This window comes from Microchirus variegatus (genome assembly GCF_963457635.1).
Source record: "Microchirus variegatus genome assembly, chromosome: 19".
In the NCBI taxonomy this organism is placed as follows: Eukaryota; Metazoa; Chordata; class Actinopteri; order Pleuronectiformes; family Soleidae; genus Microchirus; species Microchirus variegatus.
Genome location: NC_139820.1, coordinates 21,535,262 through 21,553,216, shown reverse-complemented (window position 1 = coordinate 21,553,216; position 17,955 = coordinate 21,535,262). Strand labels below are relative to the sequence as shown.

The 17,955-nt window shown below is 42.9% G+C and overlaps 1 protein-coding gene across 1 annotated transcript in view; it reads left to right on the top strand.

Annotated features, from left to right (window-relative positions):
• Positions 1–10,285, top strand: part of ppargc1b (peroxisome proliferator-activated receptor gamma, coactivator 1 beta) — a gene marked incomplete at its 5' end in the record, with an annotated part of 86,077 nt that extends 75,792 nt beyond the window's left edge. Inside the window, 8 exons of the mRNA XM_083906219.1 lie at positions 3,022–4,042; positions 5,116–5,161; positions 6,895–6,959; positions 7,216–7,810; positions 8,309–8,366; positions 8,490–8,608; positions 9,474–9,601; positions 10,186–10,285. Of these exons, the coding sequence (XP_083762345.1) occupies positions 3,022–4,042; positions 5,116–5,161; positions 6,895–6,959; positions 7,216–7,810; positions 8,309–8,366; positions 8,490–8,608; positions 9,474–9,601; positions 10,186–10,277 (2,124 nt within the window). The 3' untranslated portion in view covers positions 10,278–10,285. The remainder of the gene's footprint in view (positions 1–3,021; positions 4,043–5,115; positions 5,162–6,894; positions 6,960–7,215; positions 7,811–8,308; positions 8,367–8,489; positions 8,609–9,473; positions 9,602–10,185) is intronic.
• Positions 10,286–17,955: the final 7,670 nt, after the last annotated feature.

Genomic DNA, 17,955 nt, shown 5'->3' with positions numbered 1-17,955 from the left:
GTTTTAATGCGACGTGTCGGAGATTAAAAACACACACACACACACACACACACACAGCTGTTTCCTCAGTGTCTTCTGAAGACTGCAGAGATAACGGAATTGGATTTTTTCCTCAAACCACTTTCCTCTCAGAGGCGGCGAGTTAAAGCTGAAGTAATTCACTGCCGCCCTGAAGTCAGAGCGAAGCGTCTTGTGCTGCCGAGGCTGTTGTTCTTCAAACAAGTGTCTGCGCTTGTTTTTCTCCAGGCCGCAGTCAAACTAACACGCCGAATAGATATTGACATTTGATTATAAGGCGTTATTAAGCTGTCCAAACATTCGAGACTGAGAAACAACAACGCCGTGCTGTGGAGCTCAGAACCTCGGGGGTCGAAAGAGTTCTGGGAGAAACAAACGCAGAAGGAGTGGAAAAGTCGCAGGTTTGCGGCGGTTGATTTACGCAGAAAAGTTAGAAACTATTCCTATCTTTAAGTTTCCGTTAAGGCATTTAGTCAAAGTGGCTTTTTTTAAATGGTTTTTTAACGGCCTTCCTCGTACAACCCTCCCATTTATCCAAGCTTGGGATTGACACTGAATTAACCCAATGAATCGGCTTCACATTGAAGATACATGTGGGCTCACTATTTGGCAAGCAAAACTTTGCTGTTTAGCATTTCTGTTCAGGTTCAGACTCTAATTTGGCTCAGGTTGGGAAAAATTCACCAAGTAATTTACAAAGTAATTATAGCGACCTGTTTTTTCCGAGCAAAACATGACATTTTGTGTTGCCAGTAGAGGGCGCAATGACCATGAGTGAATAATGTAATGCCTTCAAATATCTACCAAAGAATATCAAAGAAATCGGTTTTCCAATATGACTTCAGGTTTAATAAAAGACTAAATTATTTATGAAGTTCTAATCACATAATTAATCAGTCAATTATAAAGCATTTAGTGTAAAGTGTTATCGGAATCCTTAATTCTGACTGTAAGGAAGCTGAGATTACAGATGTTTACATCACTTCTGGGGAAATTAAGAGCCGCTCTTTATTAAATGCTTATTAATTTTTTTCTTCTTCTTCGAGCGCAACCTAACACTTGACCTGTCGGGATTCAAACCGGCAACCTTCAGGTTACAAAGCGAAGGGAAACTGGAAGACTTCCTGTTTTCCAGGGAGCGTCTGCGTCCTGTAGAGATTCAAGTGTCTCAGGGTTTTTTGGAATCTCGTCTTTTTGGGGCCGAAGAATTAGGTCAAAGTGTTCTTTACTGAAACGATGAGTCTTTTTCCCCAGTTCTTTTGTCAGTGAAAGATAAAGTCAATTTTGGTTTTTGTAAGAAATGGCTCAGAAAAAAACCCCTTAAAGGTTTCTCTTTCTTATTATTTAAGGGTCATTACGAAGGAGAATGAGAATGTTTTTTTCTTATATCAGCTTTTTATTCACATGGACTCGGCGTTCAGGAAGTCCAAAGTAGACGATGTGGGAAAACTAGAGGCTTCATATTCCATTGGTGTCGTCTTCTTTTTGTCAATTGTCTGCATTTCTTCAGCACGTTTACGGTCACACTTTAATCAAGCTAAGGTCATAGTCAGACTAAGATAGGCAAATCGGATAAATTCCGTCTTATTCTCCGTAGCTTTCACTTTCACCATAGTGTTGTTTGTTCTTTTCCACCAATAGTACTTTGTTTTTATAGTTTATACGTCGTCTCCTTCTACTTCTGGGTCAAAGAGTCCAACTCCAAGTCTGACTAAGTGTATACATGCAGGAGTAATCGGACTATGAATCGCATCATCCAGGTATGTTAGTCCGACTAAGACTAGCTCGATGTTAGTCCGACTAAGCATATACATGCAGGAGTAATCTGACTATGAATCGCATTATCCAGGTATGATAGTCTGACTAAGTCTAGCTCGATGTTAGTCGGACTAAGCGTATACATGCAGGAGTAATCGGACTATGAATCGCATCTTCCAAGTATATTGGTCCGGCTAAGACTAGCTCGATGTTAGTCAGACTAAGCGTATACATGCAGGTGTAATCGGACTATGAATCGCATCATCCAGAGGTATGTTAGTCCGACTAAGAGTAGCTCAATGTTAGTCGGACTAACGTGTATACATGCAGGAGTAATCGGACTATGAATCACATTATACAGGTATGTTAGTCTGACTAAGACTAGGTCAATATTAGTCAGACTGTCGTGTTTCCATGACATTAAGAAAACAGAATTATTGTCTTAGTCCGACTAAAATCAGACTTTTAGCATGAACGACTGTTTATCTCCCAAAGTGACGGATCTGTCCTTTCAGAATAAAAGCTCTGCAGAGTTTTAAGCGTCTACAGACTCTGCTGCTGCTGTATATGACAGATGCAGTGTTGAAGAAGAGGCTGCTGCTGCTGCTGCTGCTGCTGCTGCTGCTGTATGACTGTGCAGTAATTGGATCGCTGCTAGCTTTGTGTGTCAAGTGGCCATTGATTACAATAGCAGTCGTTTATCTTGTACAGGCACAAAAACACAGTGAAGTCTTCTGCTCTGACTCCACAGAGAGGAGGAGGAGGAAGATGAGGAAGATACTAAATACCCACAGGAAGCAGCAGCAGCACAGGGATTATCCAACACACACACACACACACACACTCCTGACCCTGTGTGTGTGAGTGGTGTGTCTTTGCTGTGGCAGATGGCAGCATGAGTATTGAGTGACAGGGTGAAAGGGGAGCAGTGAATCGCAGAAAAGTCAGAGAATCGAGTCATTTTTGTCGCAGCTGCACGTTTGAATTCACGCCGTCATGGTAACGGTCGTTCCTGCCTCTGTTTGGTCGAGTTGAAGAGAAATGATGAGGGTTTTTCTTCATGTGGAGAGGAAGGTTCTGTCAGGCAAAACTATCAGAAATAGATGAATGTTTGCGATGATGTTTTTAGTGTTTTTGCTGGTTTTTTTGTACAAAATTCCCATTATTTTTGCGTTACAACACAGAAAAACACAGCGTTAAAGACGCCGTTCGCGTGTTCACGTGTCTCTGTCTCTGCGTCCTCAGACCGACCTTCCTCCGGAGCGTAAACCGCGGGCGGTGCGTCCGGCGGGACGCCTCTGCACCGAGCTCCACCGTCACCTCACCACCGCCCGGGACGCGGAGGACGTCCCCGCCCCGGACACGGAGGAGGACGAAGAGGAGGAAGAAGAGGACGAGGACAGCGAGTCGGAGGAGGAGGACGACGACGACGAGGAGGAAGAGGAGTCGTCTTCCAGCAGCGAGGTAGAGGGCGCCTCGGCCGTGGCGGCGGCGTCGGAGCCGGCGAAGCCTCAGTTCAGCTCGGAGAAAGAACTGCGGTCTGTGGTGGAGCTGATCACCTACATGCACACCTACTGTCTGCCCACGCGCAAGCAGCACGGATGGGAGCGCAAGGACCGCGACCTGAGCCGGGCCCGCGCTCGAACTGAGGCCTCGCGACCGCCGCCCACAAACTCTGCCAGTCGAGTCGTCTTGGTGTCCACTCCTGTGACCGGTGTGGGCGGTGGTGGCGCCCCCCGGAGGCTGCCCTTTGTGAGGCAGCGGGTGACGAAGGCGGACTCGGTCCTACGCGAGCTCCTGCAACAGAGCGCCTCCTTCGACGTGAGCAAGCCTTACAGACTGCACAGCGCGCCGTATTCCCACTCCCACAACAGCCCCCACAGAGCGGCAGCTGCCCCGCCCACTAAATCGCCCCACTGCCACGCCCACGCCTCCACGGACCCACAGCCGCGCCTCCACAAAGACTCTTCCTCCCCCGAGAGGGGGAACTCTGCCGAGGCTCCTCAAACACCGGAGGAGGCCGCGGAGGACGGCATCGGCGGCTCCTTCTCCGTCCGGCGCTCCCGACGCTTGGCTTCGTTCCCGAGCCGATTCGCCAAGAGGCTGCGACCGGGCGGACGGGCGAGGGACGGAGATGGCAGGGACGAGCAGGCGGCAGGGGGCGGAGTCAAACTCCTGCCCACGCAAGCGGGGGGCGGAACCACGACGGAGGCTCGGCCCGAACCGCTGACGTCAACGGAGGCGACCGATCCCTGCGGCCACATCGGTGAGAGCCGTGTTTTTACACCCGTGAAAGTCAGATTTACCCTGAAATGAATTGTCCTTCACTGAGTCTTTTACACACACAAGGCATCATGTTTAAGCTAGCGCTGGGAACGGTGTTAACGCATGGCGCGTTTTCATAACGACTGACCGGAAAAAGATGCACCTGACGTCATGTTTACGTGACTCCCGATTGTTAAAATGAGTCTCTAAAGTAACGCAGTTTTTCGTGCCACGGCATCGTTTACCAGTTAACTCTGTTAGCTGCGTTAGCTCCTTTAGCACCGTTAGAGCGCCTACAGTCGTTAACATACCTGACACTTTTCCATGAACGGAAAAAGACCTGGATGACGTCATGTTTACGTGACTACCGATTGTTAAAATTAGTCTCTAAAGTAACGCTAATCTTTAAAAACAGTGGCGCACAAATGCAGTACACAGGTACGCTGGTTATTTGTAGCGCTGCTCTTTTCCTTTAATAAACAGACCGCTCCAGTTCCACTACAGGCGATGCTAACGGCGCTAAAGGAGCTAACTGAGCTGACCGGTAAACGGTGCCTGGATTCCGGTGCCGCCGAGTTTTAACAATCGGGAGTCACGGCCGGTAACGCCGTTAACGTGCCCAGCACTAGTTTAAACCTGACTGTTGAGCTAACTGGGGCTAATGCTAACTAAGGGATGTACAGCGCTACAATTGCTGAGTTTTAGAAATCACCAGTTAGCCTGACGTTCACCCACGTGTCCGGTGTCGTTCAGTGTCTGTTGTCGACAGTTAGCTTGAGAAAGCGTCCGGTTGCGGGATGATGACGTGACGTCAGCTGGAGAATCTCAACCCGAGTTGGTTTTCGTGTCTTTATTCGTTAAAACTAGAAACATGTGCGGATCTACGTGGAAGACATTTGTCGTCCTCACTCGTCTCAGTATTGGACTCGTTCTGACATCGTCTCTTATCCTTTGTGTTGATAAATACGTCGTACGACTGCATTCCTTTAACGTGATATCAGTCGCAATTATAACTAATAACTGATATAAAATGATAACGATGATCTCGATGATAACGCTGTTCTCTGATTGCAGAAAAGCGAGCTTGCCTCTGCCTGCCTCTGAACACCAAGTCCACAGGGTGAGTGTGTGAAGCACCTGCACACACACACACACACACACACACACACACTCATAAATGTTGAGCAATGCAGGATCTGTGTGTGATTTTTAAAAACATGTCAGTTTGTGACGGTTCGAGGTTTAACTGAGGACACGAGTGTGAGGCAACAGCTCTGTGTGAAGAAATATCGACGTCGCAAAACGTCCACGACTCGTTTACGTTCTCTGTGCGAGAGGTTGTTGATTATTTAGTGACAGAAATCAGCATTTTTCTTCAGTTCATTTGTTATTACTCATAAACAGACAGCATTAATAAACAGAGAGGATTGTTTCAGCTCCTAATCCGGCGCAGATTACTGACTTAATCACCTTTAATGTCGTCATTTATGAAATGAAGCCTTAATGTAATTGATTCCATCCCAGTATTTATGTCGATTATGCTTTAAATCTGGCAATATTCCATAATTCCTTTACTAAGTCTTATAAACTAATATATTGCTATAATCTGAAGTTAAACAGTTAAAGAATTTTACTCAAAAGATTGCAAAATTTAGTCGGGAATGGGTTAAATGTGTTGTTTTCTAATATTAAGTCTTTAATAACTATTATATCATCAGATTTTCATTATTTGAAGATAAACATGAACTAAGAGCAATCGAGAAATTGGATTCCATAATTTGTCAAACTTTAATTCAAAAATGTATCCAATTTGCTGTTTTTTCTAATATTCAGTCTCTTGCAACTGTTACATCATCATATTTTTGAAGTTAAACACAGTGAACAAGGAGCAAATTGCGAAAATAATTCGTAAAAAATTTTCCTTTACTGGTGAATTGAATTAGTTGTTTTCTCTTACAGTGTCTCTTAGAACCACTTACTGTAATTTGAAGTTAAACACAATAAACTGGGGGCAAATTTAGAAATTTGACTAAAGATTCTGAAATTTGACAAATTTTACTTAAAAAATGGATTGAATTTGCTGCTTTTCTAATATTGAGTCTCGAAATTAAACAATAAACCAGGATCAATCAAATGTAGAATTTTGACTCAAAATATTCCAGAATTTGTCAAATTTCACTTCAAGAACGAGTAGAATTTGCTTTTTTTTTCTATTAAACCAGGGGCAAATGTAGGATTTCTTTTTTTTTACTCTGATGAAGTTGGACTCTTTCTGGCCGACCGTCTCAGATGTGAATCTGAACCAGACTGAAGCGCTCGCTCTAAATTAACCTCCGCCCACAAACGTCTGGAACGTCTCCAGCTCCGTCCTGTCCCGAAAAAATGAACCTGATTCCACAACAATAGAAAAACTCCTGGCGTTCGTCCATCTAATAAATGAATTTGTCTTCTGAAGCGTTCACCGTTAAAAACAACACAAGTTTTTAAGGGTTTAGGGTAAATAATATCCGGCCTGAAGCCAATACACTCTGATGCTGCTGCTGCTGATGCTGATGCCGCTGCCTTTCACGGCGACCGCAGAAGCAGAAAGAGGTTGAGACAGAAATAGAACGATGGAAAGCAAAGGCAGAACAGAGGTGGAGGACAACAAAAGAACATGTGGCGTCTGCGATAAGAGCGAATTCAAAAGGAAAAGGAAACGTGACTCAGATTCTGTCCACGTTTTGATTTGACTTCAGTCTTTTAAGGAGGTTCTTGGATTCTTTCCTGTGGACGAGAATGTTTTTAAACTGATTCCAGTCTCTAATCTCTCATTTCTCTTCTTCTTCTTCTTCTTTTTCTCTCCATCACCAGAGAGTCACAGTTCAGCACGAAGGCGTTTGAGCAGCCGCTCAGTGTGGATCTTTGTGGAACGGCAGGTAAACACATTTTAATACGTATGAGTTCGTCTCACGTCTCTGCAGAAGCCTGATAATTTGAATCAGGTGTGTTGGAGAAAGGAAACTTGGGTGGGTCCCCAGGACCAGGATTGAAGAACCCGAGTCTAGAGACCAAAGCCGGAGTGAAACACAATATTTACCGGGTTTGGCCAACACTTGCGTCCATGTAGTGTCTGCGTAACGTACCAAAACTACATTTTAAAGTGCCACTCATACGACTTCCCCTTCCCATCAGGTCTGACCCCTCCCACCACCCCACCTCACAAGTCTGTCGAGGACGAGCTCTTCAAGCCCACGGAGGGAGGAAAGGGAGGCGGCAGCAGCGACGACGGCGGCAGTGGCAGCGACTCGGTTCATCCCGCTTCGTCCACGAAGGCCTCGTCCTGGCTGAGCCGCACCCACCACCAGAGGAAGCTCCCGGAGCAGACGGAGCTGTACGCCCAGCTCCGCCGCATGGGCCAGGCGGGCGATGGCGACGGCCGCCGAGACTTTGGCGACCACGACTACTGCGCGCTGAGCCTCGGCGAGAGCCGCAAGCGCAGCGCCGCCATGCTCGGCGCCATCCTGCAGGCGCAGGGGGCGAGCGACGGAGTCGGCGCCAAATCGGCCGACGATCAGGAGTCGGTTGGGAAGGAGAGGAAGGAAGTGATGTCGGACAAAGAGCAGCAGGTCGTGAAGCTGGTCGTGTCCTCGTCGCTGCCCTCAGAATTCCAGTCGGCAGGAGCCACGACGCCGGCTTCGGAGGAAGAGGCGGAGCGTTCTTTAGCGTCCCGCTCACCCTCACCCATCCTTCCATGTCCCGACTCCCCGGCCAGTAAGACAGACTCCAGGTGAGACAGAGAGGACGTGTGTGTGAAGATGTGGGTCACAGTTGAAATGCAGAGAGAGAAGAGTTTTGTTACTGAAGGGCATTTGGACGTTTGTACATTCTGTCCAAGTTTGACTCCTGAGAGCATATTGCACCACATACGGCAAACCAACTGCTGCACAATCTCAGTCGGCAAGCTGTGCTTGGCTTTCTCAAGGAGAGAATACACTAATGTATGCAGGTCCAGTTCTAGCATACCTTTAAAAACTACAAAATTCTGCGGTGCTTTGCTCCAAAAACGTCTGACGTGAATGATAGGAAATCTACTTTGAAATAAATAGTTCATCCATCAATGAATTCTTAGTAGAGATCGATCGCGTTCAATAAGTTATTTTGATACACGACAACGAGACGTTGACATGTCTGCACTCAGGTTCCAGGTTTTTATTTGCCGACATTTCACTTTCACCTTGTACTCGTCCTTATCTCTCGCTCACCGTCCTCTCTCCTTGTCCTTTAGCGAGAATTCCGAGATCTGTCCCGACGACGCGCAGAGGAACAAAGCCAAGTCTGACGAGGTACGTAACGCTCTCGCTCGCATGATTTATACTAACAGTCTGTGTGCGTTCCTCCCGCGTGTATTCACGTTTTTCCTGTATTGTCCATTGTCCTGACCGTTGCCATGGTTTCCCTGTTTCCAGGACAACTGCCAGGTGTTTTACATCCACAACCTGCCGAGCAGCGTGACCCAGAACATGCTGAGGAAACGCTTCCAGGTGTTCGGCAAAGCAGAGGACTGCAAAGTCATCATCTGCAACGAGTAAGTTCCTCAACGTCAGGAGATGGGGAGAACTTTTTGGTAAAGGGGGGGTTAGCAAAATAAATTTAAATACCAAGTTATTACAAAAACCCCGTCTTAATTTCCCTCAAGATATATGTAGGAAATGGTTTCCAGATACTGAGGAATGGTAGGAAATTAGTGCGAGAAAGAACAAAGACCCTCAAAAGTTGTCAGAAACTGCAGTATTCAAATTCAGACACTTGTACGTATTGTTGTACTCATATTTGGAAATTGCAGCCGGGTTTTTACGTCCTCCGTGTACAGGATTCTTTGCCATATGTTTCCCCGCCGGCAGAAGCTTCTTGCAGCGTCCCAAATAATCTTGGATTAGTTTTCGCTCTTCTCTTTCCTCACTGTGAGATAAATTGTTTTCTGTTTGGATTTGATCTGTTCTGCGGCAACAGTTTGCAGCAGAAGTACAAAGTTGAATTGGAATTGGAGACACGTTTTCGTCTTCGTTGGTTCCCCGTTCCGTTCTGGATCTCCATGTTCTGCCATCCCTTAAAACTCTTTCTTCTTCATGTTTATGTTTTGCCTTCTTGCCCAATTTCCTGCTCGAACTGAACCCACACAGGGTTGACGAATTCAAAGCGTTGTCCATTTTTTGTTTCAAAACATAGCAGCAACGAGACGGTGGATGTCGTCAAACGCCAGCAGATGTGAGGGATCATTGCTAGGTGTTATTGACAATGTTAGCTTAGTCCTGTGAAGCATTTAGTAGAACATCAGGCATTTTTAGTAATTTCTTCTGCTGCTCTTCCTGTGTTAGAACATTTGAGTCCAAATTTGTGCACTGGGAAACACATTTGAACCTTTTTTTCATGGAATACCCGTCTGCTTTCAGGGAGCGTTGTGGGGTGATAAAGATTCGTAAGTCAGGAGGTCAAAGACACTGGAGAGAGCGGGAGCCAGTTTTTCAGAATGGACCTGCGGGCCAGAGGAGGCTGACAAGAAAGCGCTACATTGATCTTGGTAATCGACACACAAACGCATGATGAAAGTTAGCTTTTAGCCCATTTTTTTAGCAATGATCAAATCCAGACTGAACTGTGTCCAACAATGTTTCAACATCACTAAACTCTATGTAGAACCAACAAACGAACAAACTCAGCTAAAGGCTACAACTAAAGCACTGACCTTAAATAATGTTTTTTGTTTGTTTTTAAGTTGCTAAAAAACTGTCTCTGCTAAGTTGACAATCCTGTGTAACCAAAGTTGACTGTGGCATGCGGTCATTAAGGAGGTGGACAGACCTTGTTAGCTTGGTGGGGTTTCCTATGCATTGTTGCAGGGGCCACACTTACACTACTACCTGAGCTAGCTAGCTAAAACATCCAATCTTGTGTTGAAGTGTGGCCACAGATGGGTTGCGGGAGGTTTTGCAGAACTTTTCCTTCCTTTTATTCACAATTTAACCGTGTATGTTTTGATGAACGTGCTTAAAAATGAAGTTTAATTCGTCTCTCGCTGATCTTACTCGAGCTAATTCTTCTAGCCTGTGACGCTGTTTTAGACTCTTTCGTCGTTCACTTACCTGCCACTTTGTCTCCTCTCAGACGAGGCAGGTCCAGGCCCCGTCAAGAGCAAGTACGACGCGCTGGACTTTGACACTCTGCTGAAGGAAGCCCAGAAGTCCCTCCACCGCTGACACAGCACAGCGCCCTCGTCTGGCCAGCCTTAGTAAAAACCACAGCAACACCCCCCTCCGACTACTCTGCTCTGCCCTCAGAAAGACCTCTCGGTACCTCCATGCAAGGCAACCTCGTAAAATGTTTACATTTTTACCATTGGATTAACGTGACAACAAGGACCTTGTTGTTGTTGTTGTTTTTTTTTTTTGTTGTTTTTTAAGTTTCTTTCACCGGAGGATACTGCTTATATAAAACACGGGGAAGCCACCGGGAGTCTCGATGAGCTTAAGAGACAATGGAGGAGATACGATTTTAAAACAGCAATGGTACAAAACAACTACAGACAATAATGCTAGTTGCCTGCTGAACAACAATAACAACAACAACAAAGCTGCTTCCTGTCTATGTTGGTGACATCATCGCCCCCTGCCTTGGAAGCGCGGGTGTGAGCGACCTCTGTAGCAGATCCTTGCTAACCCTGCATTGCGTTGGTCCTCGTGGTGTGCGTTTCTGCGTGTGTGCGTGTTCTTTGTTTTTTTTGTTTTGTTTTCTAAGAAAAAAGGAGAAGAAAAAACAATTAACCTCCCTCTTTTCCGACCAGGGACGGTGAAACCTAAAGTTGTGTGGTTGTGTTAACAAAAAAAAAAAAAAGAAAAGATACCCTGATTTCGTTTTAGCGGAAAAATTGTGGATGTATTGAACTTTAAAAATCTATTGTGTGTGTGTTATGAACAAAGAGTATAACGAAAACATTTAACGTAATCATCCGATGACTGATAAAAGTTTACAAAATCTAAAATGAAGAAGAAGAAAATCATGTTTTTTGTTTTCTTTTTTGTAATTGTAGTGCTTCCTTGATTTGATCTATGCACTGTAAGGAGGTAAATGTCTCCGCTGTCCTCGGCTTTTCCCTCTCCCTGTGACTCTTATCTCTAACTCTGCCACGCTGATGCTTTTGCCGTCTGCTGCTGGCTGCTGCAGACTCTGCTCGATCGGCGCTTTTGTTCATTACGACCCCAGCTTGGATTTGGTGGAAGAAAAAAAAAAAAAAAGACCTCGTAACTGTCTTCGATAAAAAAGCACTTATCTTGAATGTTTCTCGTGTGAAATGCTAAAAATATAGCTGCTATTGTTGTCAAATCTTGTGAAATAACAAAAAAAAGTTGTCGTAGTAAAAAAAAAAAGGCTAATTTCTTTAAGGTTTTGGCCTAATAATTAACGCCACGACTGCAAAAGAGTGTCGTCTGCGTGCAGAGGCACTTTGATCGACCTACAACCAATCAGGCCAAACCAAACGATCCGACATCATCAAACGTGCTTGCTGTCGTTCTCTAGGAACGATGGCTAGATTAAGATAGCTAAACTAAGTAGACGTCTGTTCGCGTTGAGCCCTGGCTTCACTCAGGCGACGTAGTGCTCCAAGTAAAGGGTAGAATCGGGTGTTTCCGTGGGATAAAATCCAGGTGACACACACGAGAAAGAGCATACAGTACATGCTTTATGGCCAGATCATCGTCGATCTACCAGTTATACTTGACCAAAGCAAAAGGTCTTAGGGAATTACAATGATTTGAGTTACAGAACGCTCATTTCTCGTAGATAGCCCTTTACTTGCCCAAAGCAAGAAAAAGGCTCTTAGGGAGTTGAGTGGTGCAAAACTAAAGCTCCTCGCCACCACTGTGCCATCTACCGCACATTACTTTGCAGTAAACTTCCATCGACTTGTGTCGCTAAGAGCGTTACCCGTAACTGTTTGGATTGATGTATGGCCATTACATGACCAAGGCCAGAGAATGCTCTTAGGGTCGTACAGTAAACACCGTCTATTTACCTCTTTAAGAGCAAGTAACAGGATGGAAGGATGGATGGTTGGTTGACCAAAGCAAGAGAAGGCTCTTAGGGAATTACGTTGCTTTGGCCAAGTAAGCGCCATCCATCCATCCAATGAGTTACTTGTCATGGATGGATCAACAAACTGCTTACGAAATCTAAAAGCGACGGTCAAATCTCTCTAAACTTCAGAAAACACGGTTATTTACAGGTTACCTGGTAAATTTCTTCCTCATCTCCATGGGTCTTGATCTTGGATCGGTTCCCACTGAACATCCAATGTCCAAAGGCGTCGGCGTCGGCCTAATGAACTTCCCAACTTCCTTCTCCTAAATGCAATGCAACGATTACTGTTTACATTTGGATTGCAAGCAAGCAGAAATAAAAGATGGTATAGAGCTGTTGGCACCTTTATACAACACTTGATATGGATTCATCCATGTGTAGTTTGTCCAGACCAGCGTACTCCACTCTGCTCAAATACACCTGTAATTAGAAGGAACGGCACTGTAAATAGAACTCAACTCTTTGTATTTCTGATTGCATTTCAAAACTACAGACCAATTTGCTTCCTAATCTTGCTTCATAATCCACCCACAGACCACGGACGTAGATGAATCTGTTGGTTCAAACGCGAATGTACTCAACAGTCTGAATGTAATCATCACAACTTTCTTTCCCCGTCTCTGCTTGCCCCCCCCCCCCCAAAGATCGTGGAGCTTTTTTTTCGGTGCTTTAACGGTGAACTCGCGTCGCCATCTGCACTAATTCAAGCTCAAAGTTCGGTTCCGAGTAAAGCGACCGATCGACGTTCCTCGCGCAGCCAGTAGCAGCCGATGTGTCGAATAAGAGAGTCTGCAAACCAGGTGGCACCGAGCGCCACCTGCAGGAAAGCCAGGGAAGGAGCTTGATGGTGGTGGTGATTAGACTCGGATTAGAGTCCGATTTCTCGTGCAGGAGGTTCTGTATCAGCTGAGCATCTCTACCTCACATCCACCCATCCTCGGTCCTCCCGTCTCTTTCCGTCTGGATGCTCTCGCTCTTCCTTTGTTTTGTCCTTTTTGTCAGACGTGACGTCCGTGTGACGATCGGGCGTTTGTTGTTTTTTACGTTTTACGTTACTTTTATACTACGACTCCTCCTACCGCTGAGCCCGTTGTACGGGGAGTAAATCGCTCGCTGTCTAGTACTCTTATCCTTCGCTTGCCTCTTTAACGGTTTGAAGCGTGTCCGTTCGTTGGAGTCTCAATAGTGCGTCCTTGTGAGTGTTGTCTTTGTCTCGTGTTTGGCTCGGACACTGCTGAACGCTTGCGGGGGTTGGTACGGAGAGGTAGGACGGTGGCCCGGGTGTTTGGCTTTAGTCCTCGAGTGTGCGCTCGGATTGGAAGATCCCCGATCTTTTTCGGCCTTCGAGGAAGTGGCCGTTCACCCCGATCTCCCTGTTCCTCCTCTCCTCGGCTTAAGAATCTCAATAAAACGCAGCCTCTTCCTCTCTCTCTCTCTCTCTCTCTTTCTAACTCTGTCGCTTCCTGATCCCGCGGGTCCGTCCTCTTGTTCGAGGTCTTTCAAACCTTCACCTCCTTTTTAACAAATAATCCCTTTCCCTCTCCTTGTTCTTTCTCTATCTAATCAACTCCTTGGCAACACACACAAAAAAAATTTGAATGTTTACATCACTTGATTCTCCTTTGACTTTATTAGGAACGCACACTAAGTACAAAGGCGCCTTATTCAGTGTTTCAAAATAACAGAGAAGCGGCGTATGTCGCTCGCTCTCTCCAGGCTCATAGAAACTAACTAAATTTAGTGCTATACATACTGATTATGAAACGAGACGTCAGCGATTTACGAAGAGAAAATTGACAATTGTGACAAAACTGATCCCAAAACAACTGAATGAGTATTTGTGCTTAGTATGTATACTACTAAAAAGTGAGAGAATGTGCTGGTTTACATATTAAAAAAATATATTATGGAGATATAATGTGTACATAGCACTATGCCTCATTGTAAACATGAAATGTACTGTGTGTTTGTTTCTGTTTTTAAAGGTGGCGGGTCACTTTTAATCAGCTAATCAGACGGGAGGCGTTTTAACTTGATGTTTGTTCAGTGCAGGAAGGAAATGAAGGGAAGAAAATAGACGTAGAAACGACTTCACCCAAAGTCCAACACTGTTGTTAAAGAAAGACAAAAAAAAAAGAAAAACGCGTACACGTTTTCCCTTTAGACGATCACACTAGACGGATCTGTTTCGTTGCTGTTTTGATGATTTTCTTTCTTGTTTTTTTGTTTTTTTTAAAAAAAAGAAGCAATTTGAGATGCAATACGTATTAATCTTATCTCTTTAAGACGGCCTTTCTGAAACACTGAGGTAATAATGTACAGCGTGCGGTTGGTGGTCGAACGACAACGCGGGAAAATCCTTTAGCTGCAGATTCAATAGGCTGCTGTACTGTATGTCGACTGCTGTTAAGACAAAAACATATATATAATGCAGGAAGAATGTGGTCGTCACGTATACGGAGAAAATAACAAACCTTACAATATACCCTTGCACAAATAACGTCCCAAATAGTAAAAGAAATATATATAAATATATATATATTATCGCAATATTTTCTTCTTTTCAAAAGGAAGTTGTTGTACTTATGTTATTGCCACTTTTTGATGGTGCACAGGTTTGTTCAAATCTGACTCAACGCTTGAATTTCAGTATCAGCTAACAATATATAACAAACTGGTAGAAGAACAACGTGGGAGGGAGGAAAAGAATGATTTGGTGGGAAAAAAAGAAGAAGAAGAAAGTTATCGCTGATTTGACCCCGTTTATTATTTCATTGAAGGAGACGCTGTAGAAATCCCAGTTTCACTGCTGAACTTTTACTTTACACCACGATGGAAGCGTTTGGTTTACGTTAATCACAATAAAATACAAGTTGCCGAATAATGGTCCCGCTAACTTCTAACCTAGCAACTGAGCTTTGTTGCTAGCCTTTGAGCTACAAAACAAGCCTCTGATTTAGTGAATAAACTGATTTGCTGGCTTCTAAGCTATAAACTAGCTTCTAATCTAGTGACTAAGCTTTTCTCGCTAGCTTCGAATCTAGTGACTAAGCTTTTCTTGCTAGCTTCTAAGCCACAAATTAAGCTTCAACTAGTGAAAAAGCTTTTTTGCTAGCTTCTAATCTAGTGACTAAGCGTTTTTGCTAGCTTCTAAGCCACAAACTAGCTTCTAATCTCATAACTAAGCGTTTTTGCTAGCTTCTAAGCTACAAACTAAGCTTTTAATCTAGTGACTAAGCTTTTTTGCTAGCTTCTAAGCTACAAACTAAGCTTTTTTGAAATTTGACATTGAAATACTCCCAGACAAAGGTAAATGGATGCAGGTCAAACGGTGAACAAGAAGAAATTTGCCTTCAAACTCGTGGAAAATTATCCAATTTTGTTTTTTTGTTTTGTTTTTTAACCAAATGACCAAAATGATGCCTTTAAACACGTAACTGTTTGCTAACATTTTCACATGTCGGGTATTTTATGGGGCAAATTTATTTCCTGTTTGACCTGTTTGATTGAAAGGCTTTTTTTTGGAGGATAAACGCACAATTTCTTTTGTTTGTATTTATTTGTAAGTAATCCGAAATGCAGACTTCCAGCTCTTTAAGGAAACCGTAAGCCATTATTAGCATGTGGAGGGATTTCTACAGTGGCCGCGAGGCGCCACCTTTGTTGTTGAGGTGTTTCCGACATCGAAAAACGAGCCCATTTTTCTTCATGGTGAGCCTTAAATATCAAATCGGGGTGGGAAACAAAGCTACCACAAGCTTTTAGTTTTTCCGTTGCAACTCTCTTTCCAATCCAATGTGGTTTATTACGAAATAATTACTGACGTAATTAAAACTTTTTTCAATAGCCATATAATAAAAAAGGTATATACATATATATGAATATATATATTTGTGTGTTTGTGTAGATATCTAGATGATTATATACTTTCTTATAGAAAACTTTGATGTTGACCATTCTCCTCAGTGTTTTGAGAACACGTTGACACATTTCAACATAAAAGCGCTGTCCACTCGGTCTAGGTCCTAGGTCCACGGGCAACCAATCCAAATAATAATAATAATAATAATTTAAAAAAAACAAGAAAAACCTTTAATAAAAAATATATATAACTATCATCAGAATGCAATACCTTTCTTTCCATGATTCATTTCAGAAACGTGGAAGGAAATCGGGAAAAAACTTGACAGGCAAGTTGACCAAAAGAATAAAACGATAATAATAATAACAATAATAATAATAAAGAGACTGGCTCATCATCAGATTCTGTTTTATATTCATCTTGTGTTTCTAACGCCACGGCCTACTTCCTTGTTTTTATGTCGCTTTTTTGCGGTTTCTTTATTTCAGGACACAAATATATAATATTGGTAAACGAGCTTCACCGCGGAACTACAGCCCCTACTCGAGCAAAGAGTGCTTGCAATACCAGCCCCAAGATTCCACGTTCAAGGGTTGCGTCGCATTATTTCACGACGGGACGGCGACAGTGATGTCACATAGGCACTAAGTAGGGACCGTCAAAAAAATCTGCTTCATGTGAGCGGGTGTTTTATTTTCAGGTGGAAGAAAATACTTTGACATAAGGGCATACACATTGTTTTATTGTTGTTTTTAATGACCTTTTTGATTTCATTGTCAATTTACATCTAATGACTATCAAATTCACCAATTTTTTTTTTTTCCTTTTTTAACTTAGTTTTTTTTGGTAAAAAAAAATAAAAAAATAAGAAAAGTAAATACTGCTAGTGAGATTTTATATTTTTACATATGTTGGTTTAATTTTTTCTTTCGTTCTTTTTTTATTTATATACCACTTAGTTTGGATATCTCTAAATGGTGTTTTTGTTTTTCTTCATTTTGTGTGATTTCATGTCTTGAGAATGTGGAGACAAAAGGCATTTCAGTATTTTTGAATTGTTAAAATCTAGTTTCATAGAAGCGGAAGTATGATGTTATAAATTATATTTTAATTCATGTAAATAGTTTAAAACAGAAGACTACGGCTTCCTTTTAAACTGAATACATTTCTCTCCAGAGATTGTTTACATTATGAAACTGTAGAGATGTGCTCCTCATATACTGTAAAAAGTACATATATTCATTGATTTGCCTCCAAAAAAATAAAAATCCTAATGAACAGCATTCTTTGAATGTGGTTTTTATGAACTTTGTGACTGAGCTAATTATGGACCATTGTGATGCGACATTCAATAAAACTTTATATATTAGGACATTGACATCTTACTGTACAATGTTTCTTAACTATTTTATGGAATATGACAATTTTATGAAATTCTATATCTTACTATACGATGACATTTTTGACGTCTAATGTCCAAAATTGGACATTAAAAAAAAATGTATACCAAATACTGTCGGACAAAATTTTTAGAAAATTTTATTTTGGTCCAAAATTTGACACAAACAACATGCTATAATATGTTGTCCAGAATTTCTTTGAAAATTTTATTTTGGTCCAAAATTTTAGGAAAACGACATACTGTACTAAGTCCTCATTCTCAATGTCATACTACACTATTTTGTTCAAAATCTGACAACTTTTTTGAAAAAAAAAAGTTTTGGTCCAAAATGTCACCAAAACGTCATACTATACAATGTCATCACCCTAAATGTCATACTACACTATTTCATCAAAAATCTGACCACTTTTCTGAAAAAAAACGTTGGTCCAAAATTTGACCAAAACGTCATACTATACTATATCAAAAAATGGTCAGATTTTGGACCAAATAGTGTAGTATGACATTGAGGTCGAAGACATAGTATGACGTTTTG